This window comes from Biomphalaria glabrata, chromosome 2 (assembly GCF_947242115.1).
Source record: "Biomphalaria glabrata chromosome 2, xgBioGlab47.1, whole genome shotgun sequence".
NCBI classification, from domain to species: domain Eukaryota; kingdom Metazoa; phylum Mollusca; class Gastropoda; family Planorbidae; genus Biomphalaria; species Biomphalaria glabrata.
This window is the reverse complement of record NC_074712.1, coordinates 54,052,316-54,061,857: the sequence shown is the minus strand read 5'-3', so window position 1 is coordinate 54,061,857 and position 9,542 is coordinate 54,052,316. Positions and strand designations below refer to the sequence as shown.

At 32.7% G+C, this 9,542-nt stretch overlaps 1 protein-coding gene across 1 annotated transcript; it reads right to left on the bottom strand.

The window, feature by feature from the left end:
• Positions 1-207: 207 nt before the first annotated feature.
• Positions 208-9,331, bottom strand: LOC106070825 (histone H3.3A). Its single transcript, XM_013230836.2, has 3 exons — positions 9,172-9,331; positions 1,848-2,141; positions 208-945 (listed from the first exon to the last, which is right to left on the bottom strand). Exons 2-3 carry the CDS (start codon positions 2,127-2,129, stop codon positions 817-819), a joined length of 411 nt encoding a protein of 136 aa, XP_013086290.1. The 5' UTR covers positions 2,130-2,141; positions 9,172-9,331; the 3' UTR covers positions 208-816.
• Between the last annotated feature and the right edge of the window lie 211 nt (positions 9,332-9,542).

Genomic DNA, 9,542 nt, shown 5'->3' with positions numbered 1-9,542 from the left:
AATTACATTTTGAGTTAAATTTTGATTTTGTTGAATCGAAATTTTAATTAACAGTATGCAAATGTAATTTCATGACCAATATCTTGCAATTTGTATGACTGTAATAATATAAATTCATAGTTTTAAATACATGCTATAAGTAATAATAATAAAATACAACTTCAGAATTACTACTGAATGAAATGTACACAAACTGAACTCAACAAGTTGTAAACTTCTAGAACATTTATTTCATCAATACATTTAGCTACTATTGAAAATATATGGTTTATAAACAAGGGGTAGTTCTTTGTCGTCCACAAAAAAAAAATAAAATAAAAAAATTGGTGAATTAAACATTTTTGAGAAATAAAAATTAAAAAAAAAAATAATAGTATGGACAAAAATAAAATAGCCCAATCTAACATAAATTACGAATTTACATCAAATCAAACACAAAGTTGTATATAAAAAGAAAATTGTATGAAATGTGATTCACATGATACAAAATGATTTATGGCTAAGGAAAAAAAAAATTAAAAATTTAAAGGGATAATGAATATTATGAATGATGTTTGATGCTGCTGCATTTTTTTGTTGAGGTTCAACACTAGTGGAACAATTTATTTCCTGACCACACTATTGTGGTTAAAAAAAAAGTACCAGCATTTTCAGAGAATTCTTGAAGATTTTATGAGTTGTTTTCTGTAAATTAGTGATATTTCACAGCTAAAAATCAGTTTTCTTTTAAATCATGGACAGGAAATAAAATGCGTTTCTGTCAAATGGTATGTCAGTGTCACCAATATATTAGATATCAAAATTATACAAATAAAATTAGGCACGCTCCCCACGAATTCGTCTAGCCAACTGGATGTCTTTAGGCATGATTGTCACACGCTTGGCATGAATAGCACACAAATTAGTGTCCTCAAAAAGACCAACTAAGTAAGCCTCACTTGCTTCCTGAAAAAAAAATATAAAAAATATACATACCATATATATACCGGTATATATATATATTAGCATTCTAGGAAAACTAGAGCATTTGTCATAGGGGATAGCAATTGATTAGATGGCAAAAACTGCTTATTAATTATTGGTTTACCAATACTAGATCCTTTTTTTTAAGTTGTAAAGAAATTGCAGGCTTAAAAATATAAATTGAAGGTCAAAATAAACCCAACTACAGTATGTGACATTTCCAGCTTGAGTGCTATGTACCGGGTAAATAAATTGAACTGCAATAACAAAAACTTTTATCGTAATTGTACAATTAACCATTTAGCCACTAACCAGTAGTCAAAAACTATCTCCCCCATCCCTAGAGAAAGGATACAACTCAATATCATTTTTTTTTATTTAAGTTTATTTTTGACTACTAAATTTAAAGAAAAAAAAACTTTATAATAGAGAAAAAAAAAGACCTAGGGATTAGTATCATGTAAGCCTGGTCGTGCGGTTTGCGCGCTGCATTGTCGTTTGGATTTATCGATGGTCAGGGTTCAAACCCAGCCAGCTCCTATCCCCCGTCGTCCTGCGGGAAATTTGGACTAGGAAGTAAACTATCTTCAACTCTGAAGGAACATCCGAAATATGTAAAACTTTTTACAAAACAAAACAATTGTATAGAATACTTTTTAACCAATAGATCTTGCTGCGGAAGGGCTGTGGGGCACTAGGAGCTATTTTTTGTTTTAATTTTCATAATAGTGGTTACTTTTTTCTGAGAATTTTCTTAACGTATTAAGATAGAGAGATTTCAATTGATCCTGAGATCAAAAGTCAACTTGCTATCCAATAGAAATGTGAACTACATATTGATAAGCTACTTATTTATATCATCCACATTATTAAAGTGTAGTTACCTGTAATGCTCCAATAGCTGCACTCTGAAAGCGAAGATCAGTTTTAAAGTCTTGAGCAATTTCTCTTACAAGTCTCTGAAAAGGTAGTTTTCTGATGAGAAGCTCGGTTGATTTCTGGTAACGACGAATTTCTCTGAGTGCAACTGTACCAGGCCTATAACGATGAGGCTTTTTGACACCTCCAGTAGAGGGTGCACTTTTTCTTGCTGCTTTAGTAGCAAGTTGCTTCCTGGGTGCCTTACCACCAGTTGACTTACGAGCAGTCTGTTTAGTACGAGCCATGTCACTTGTTCACTGAAGAATATAAATCATTAAAAAGTTAATGTAAGCATGGTACATGGACTCATGGGTCACATAAGTAAACTATACTGTTTCCCCCTTTCCTCTTAACAGGGAAATTATTAAAGGTTAAGTTAAAGTCATTTAGCTTATCAATTATATTATGGGTTTAAGGGAAATAAAGGCCAAGAGAACCAAAAGTAATGTCTAAGCAACACTACATCACTTCAAATAAAAAATTACAGCAATAAAAATATAAAGAAACAAACTTTTCTTTTAATATTGATAAGCTGTCCAAAATTTACATTATTTCTTGTGGTTCTCAAATTTAGCATCCTTTTTTTCTCTCACTAGTGGCATTATAATAATAAAAGTAAAACTCTACTTTAATTTTTATTAAATCTAGATCGTAATTCCTTTTCATTGAAGCTATTCAATTTAATTAAGCAGAGTAGATCTAGACCTAGGTGTCCTTGAGTCTAAGAATAATAAATGACAGCACCCAGTGCTTCAAAAACATTGACCACCTCGAAATATTATTAAATCCTGTTTTATTTGAATGTTTACAACCCAGCTTCTTAAAGCTTGCACCCTTTTTTCCCCAAAGGAAGAATAAGATGGTTCTGGGGTTAACAATTTTTAAGCCCCTAGATCAGGGGTTCTCAACCTATGGGTCACAACCCCCTTGGGGGTCGATTGACGATTTGCCTAGGGTCGCCTAAGACCATCGAAAATATGGATTGTTTTTGTCTATTCTTCTTTTGCTGTGTGTAAGAGGAGGGGTCGCGGCCGAGTGGGGGATTCTAAAAAGGGGTCGCCAAGCTTAAAAGGTTGAGAACTGCTGCCCTAGATAAACAAAACCACAGAAAGCTTCTAAATAGGCAGGGATACACATTTTCACAACCCTGGCTATCCTTTCCAACTGAAACGTTAATTGGAAGAGGATGATTTTAAAGTTTCTAAATAGTTGTACATAATCTGTATATGCCACAAGTCATCATCAAAGGCATTAAAGAAGGGGAAATAAAATTTAAAAAAAACACTGTTTATATGATATTTTTGTTTGTCATTATTATAATGTAGTATAAAATTTATATTATAGTGGAGATGCTAACAAAAATTGGCGAGAGCTAGTAATTATCAATTCACAAAGTACTGGTAAAAAATGCTAAAAGACTAGGTGTGACATACACGAGTTAGTGGAGTCATGCTACTGGAGAAAAAAATGTCCCAAAAAAAAGCACAAAGTAAAGTAGAGAGAAGACTATCTGCTATTACTTCCCCTCCCTCTAGTGCGATCATTTAGTAAAAAACCCTAACCCTGACAACTGCTTGCGTCCTTGTGATAGCTTAAAAAGAAAATGATTTTAAGGATAAAGTTTGAAAATAAAAACATTTTAGATAAATTTTCTTCGATGTGCCCGTCGAATCTCCGAGCTGAACAATCACTTTCCAAAAATAAGAATCACGTTGAAAGCTTGTACACATGACAATACCCTTCTTTTAAATCAGATATGAATTTAACTATGCGTAGTGATCTATATTGCTAATATGCATGCACCTTTTTTTAATAACGTACGACACATGCTTCCTTTTCCTTGTAAAGGCAAATTTCATGATCAGGTCTAACTCTGAGGCATGGTATTTTTTTTATTACCCTACTGTAAAGAAGGAGACACACAGAGACGCTTAACAAGCGAAAGGTAAACATGGCAATTATCCATCAACCAGGTACACTAAAGACTATTGTATCTAAGGGTAAAGGCAAATTTCATGATCAGGCAGACATGCCTACCCCCAAGACCCAGAATGTGGAACACTCAGGTTGAAAATGTGGAATTTTGGGCCCCAATGTGGAACATACACGCATTAATGTTTGTCAGCCATACTGTATGCAATATAAATAAAACTTCAATTATATTACTTTAATAACAATACTAGTTTGCTTCTTATAAATTAGATGTAAATAGTATAATTAAAAGTAAGAAAACCTTTAATTCATAATTATGTCCTTTGTTTGAAATCAATAGTTCTAACTCCTATATTCTATATGATGAATTCTAAAAAAAAAATGTATTCTAATGACCTAGACTCAAATGTTACTATTTTTATTTGTTACTACTAGATCTAAATCTAATGACTAGATCTAGATTATTCTAGCTACTTGATTATCTATCATTTTCTAGGGCTTTACTCTAGTCACTCTAGAAGTTGTCTCTAGTTCTAGATCTAATATAATTTAAGAGTCTACTTACTACTAGTCTAAGACTAGACCCACATCTAATAAGATACGTTCTCTAAGTCTAAGTACACAGATTATAATAATTATATTATAGACATAGAAATATTTATGTCTAGATCTATGGACTTATTGAGAACAAAATTTATTACATAATGATACATAGAAATCTAGAGATCTATCACCTTCTAAGTCTATTTCTGTAGATAGATATTTAGATCTAGATTTACTATCATCTTCTGATGATCTAGTAATCTAAAGTCTAGTACTACTACTAGATCTAGATTACTTAGAAACCTAAGAAACCAGTTGAGTTAGTGTTACTGTTAGAAGATCTAGATCTACTCATCTAGTCTAGACTAGTAGAGTCTTTGTCGGGAAAAGAAAGGGATTTGAATGGAACTTTTGGCTTATTAGCACTTACTAGATTCTAATAATAGATCTAGTAATAGTATCTAGACCTAGAGTACTAGATTTATGTCTAGATCTAGCTCAACCATATCTTCATAAATTTAGGACACACCGGGTATGGGAGGGATGAAATGTAAACAATAAACACAGACCTATATTGCCTATATATATTTTATTTTGCATTCAGTATTTTCATTTCGAACTATTAATAAAAAATGAAAAATCAGAGATTTTTTTTGGTGTCGGAATTTAGACTTGGCGGAACAAAAAATTGTGAATGCGGAATGGCGGAACATGTGAGCTTTCTTGATACTTTTGCGGGACGGTTCCGCATAATGCGGGACTGTAGGCATGTCTGTGATCAGGTCTAACTCTGAGGCATGGTATTTTTTATTACCTTACTGTAATGAAGGAGACACACAGAGACACTTAACAAGCGAAAGGTAAACATAGCAATTATCCACCAACCAGGTACGCTAAAGACTATTGTACCTAAGGGAGCCGGTGTCAAGCCAGTCACATCACTTGCGTTGAGCTTGTTAGAAGAATAGACGCGCTAGGTATGGTCTAAAAGAATGTTACGATCCAAAGATGACGTGGATCCCCCAGAGCATGTTAGAAGAGATGCTTTAAGTTGTGAAGAGTATGAGACCACCATTTTAAATTTCTAGCAAAGTCAGCTACAGATAAAACATTTAACCTTGCGTTGGAGTAAAAATAAATAATAAATAAAGATAAAAAAATTTTCTTTAGTCTGTTTGAGACTTTCATCAGCTTAATCAAGCATACTAACAAGAGGGAAATTTGATAAGAAAGGTACACTTGACAATACCCATCATAACCTGTTAATTTTAAGTAGATCTATTCTATGCGAAATGTCAAAACCATATATATTTTTATATACAGTAGGCGAAAAGGGATGAAGAATTCATAGATACTCTAGATACTCTTTTCTTAAGTCAGACCATTACGGAGGAATAAAAATTCAAAACATGAAAATTGATATTGGACTAATTTACAATAGATAGACGCTGTATAATTGTGTCCATTTGCCAATGATGTTGACCGAATTTCCTGCCATTTTGCTGTCTTTTTTGGTAAGAAAAAGAATTTCAAATTTGTAAGCCAGGGTATTTTTTCCCTATGTTACCAGGATGACTTTAACTCTTCCTAAGGTTAAGACTATATTTTTTAGTTGGTCTATGCTAATGAGCCTGTCAAAATTTATTGTTTTTTTTTGGAGCTTATTTATTTGTCACACTTCAGACACATACAGCTCCCTTTTTCATTGAGAGAAAGTAATTTTATCTGGGGTCAAAGGAGACTACTGTAAAACAGACCTTTTTTTTCCCAAGGGTAAGAACGAGATAGGGTCTGGTGTTAAGACGATTTTTAAGCCCTTGAATGCCTAGATGCATTAGCCACTTAAAAACAGACATAATGCTTCTAAATAGACATAGAAACAAATACATTTCACAACCCAGACTCTCATTTCCCACTTAACCATGTAAATAGGGGGTGGCCAACATGTTTTACCATATCTGAATAAGAAAACATATCGTCACATGACGCGAGTCATCAAAGGGAAATAACTTGACAGTAATGAAGGGGAAATAAAAAAAATTTTTTTTAAACAATTATATGAATAATTTTGTTGTTTGTCAAAATAATATAGTACAAAATGTATATTTAAGTTATGTATGTGTTCTTGTGTGGGTTTGTTACATGTTTTACTAAAACAAAAAATTCAAACATATTTATTACAAAAAAAAAAAAGCTAATATGGTGTATGCAAAACGTATAACTATTTATTTAAAACCATTTAATAGGAAACAAATATGTACAAATGTTAGGGCTCTTCAGTGCGCGCCCTAATACAATAGATTGGCATCAATAGGCATCTGAAAAAAAAAAGTCACAGTAGCAATAGCAATGTAGACCTCGAGTCTACAATTATTAATCAACCAGGTGTGCTAAAGACCTTTGTGTGAAACATCAACATGCACTGGGCTTGTGATAAGTATATACGCACTATGCTTTGTGTGATCTCAGAGATTGTCAAAATCAGAAGAGAGTATGAAGCCCCCCCCTCCCCTTTTTCCATGTCTCCTAAGCATTCCATTAGAGAGGAGACGCTCTAAAAAAAAAACAAAAAAACAGGTAATAGAGCAGGAGATTAGCCATTATCGATCGACCAGTTACTGGAAATAAAAAGGCTAAGATGAGACAGGCATGCACTGCGCTAGTCTAGCTGTGCTGTGTGAAAAAAAGTGCCTGGTAGAGACAATAAATAAGGTAGAGTAGAGAGAAAACTCCACTTCTCACCTGTAACAGGCGATTTTTTCCCTAGCACGACCAGCTAGGCTATGCCCTAAGTAGTGGCCTTGTGTGACGTCAATTACAGGCAGAGAATGAAAGCATGGAGTGTGGGAAAAGTTACAATATGGCTGTATCGTTGCGTTAATGTACACACACACAAAAATTAAGGACGAAATTTCTTAATAGTTAATAATAACATGTTTTTATCCATATTTCCTTTCATGCGTCAGATAAATCTCCAAAAGTTAGCGGGCTAACAACTTTTACAGAGACAAAAATCCTACAGAAAACTTTAACGAATCAGATTTAATTTTAACTATGCATAGTGATACATCACAAAATAGCTATTTTATAGACAAAAGGTAGGGCATTCAGTGATAAAATAGTTTTTTACTTATATGCAATGAAACCACTATAGCTAAATTGGTAATTTTGAGATATAAATGACACAAAAAGAATTTTCAAAATCTGATAATTAGTTCAAAAGTTATAAATTTTTTAGTTATTTTGACCTCTTCTTTGCCTTTGTATTTTACTTATTTGGTTGTCTTGTCTTACATTGTCACTTTGAATTATTTTTTTAAATCTATATAGATCTAATTATTATTTAGCTTTTAAATATATATTTTAAGATACATTAAAATTAATATTCCTGTGATTTTTTAATGTTATTTAACTTTAACTTAACATTATGAAATAATATTTTAAGTGAGAAAATATGTTCATCTAACATGGCATTCATTCATGGCCACTCTCCCCCTCCCCCCCTCCGGCGATGTCTAGATCTAGTCTAGATCTAATTCTAATGTACATGATCTGACTTATTGGAGTTATGACCATGTCATAAAAAGATGGCCTAAAATCAAATGTATAATTAAATAAATACAAAATCAACTAAATTGTTTGAAAAACTTTGTTTTTACAGCTAAATACATTGATAAACATAATAAAGGAAAAATTCATTTGACCCATTTATACAGCCGGTAAGCACAAGGGGATTGGCTGGGCCCAGTCACGTGACCTACTTTTGACATCACGAATAACGCAAAGGGAAAAAAAGAGGGCTGCGCGAGTGATTTGATTGGACCAAAATAAAAGATTACTTTTAATCAAAAGCCGCTGGAATTGTCAATACTTACAAAAAAAACTACACACATAGAATCAGCAAGTGATGAGCTTTAAAACGATGTTTGAAATTTTCTTTCGGGTCAACAAAATACGAAGATATTACAAAGAGAAAACTTCAACCTGCAACAGTTTCATACACACTTAAGCTATCTAAATATTTCAAACAGTAATGGAAACGTCATCCATTTCTGCGTACAACGGTGTATCACATGACTATATACGACATATTTACAAGAGGCTTTTAAATAGAAAATGGGATACCCTAACCTCGTTTCACGGCAAAGTGGGACAAAAAAAAATAAGGACAATTTTTCAGGCGGACTGAACGGCCTACAAAAGGATGACAAATTCATTGACACCCTCAGTTTTTTCATTACGGAGTTATGAATTTTGAAATTTAAAAATGGCCGGAGATTGGCTTAGCGTGACCGACAACCATCCTTTACTTTTACTCTATAAACTATAATGTAAATTTTTATAAATCTAGATTCTAGTCTAGTCAGTCTAGATCTAAGACTAAGTATTCTAAGACTAAATGCTGGCAATGCTGCGTAAAATTTGGATCTAGATCTAGACTAATCTTAGTCTAGATTATTTAGATCTATAGAACAGACTCTTCAAACAAATCACCTGGTCTACATGAAGTAGACTATCTTTTCTTAAGTCTCTAGAGTCTAGATCTACACTACAGTCTACAACACACATTGTGACACACTACACTGACTACACTACTGTGACTACAGTCACAATACTTGACAATAATGAGTTAATTATTTGTTGTAGATCTACATCAGGTAACATCATGATCTTGTCGAGATAAATTTTTGTCACTTAGATTAGATATCTACTCTAGTCTTATTTTAACAAAATTTATTAGACTAGAAATAGGCTAAATCTACTAAAAATTTAATGTAAATGATGAGGTCTAGATCTATCAAAATATTCTACCTGAAAAGTAAATGTTTCCCGCTAAGACAACAGTTTTAGTGAATTACTTCCAAATTACAAACACAACGTTCTTCCTACCGCAAATTTTAGTTGTATGATGGGTAAAAAGTATTAATAACTCTTTCTAAAGTTGTATTCTATTGGCTAAATGACAACAACAAAGAACTTCATGACCATTGGTTAGAATGCCTAACTTTGATTGGAGAAAGGGTTTATTTCTGCTAAATTTCTATTGGTGGATTTAATGATAATTTGATTGGCTTATTTTATCAGTACTTGCATAATGAGATCCATTACGCCTAAAAAAACAACAAACAAACAAAACTAATAGTTCTACATGTAACTCAAAGTAAGATATAAAATGTTAAACT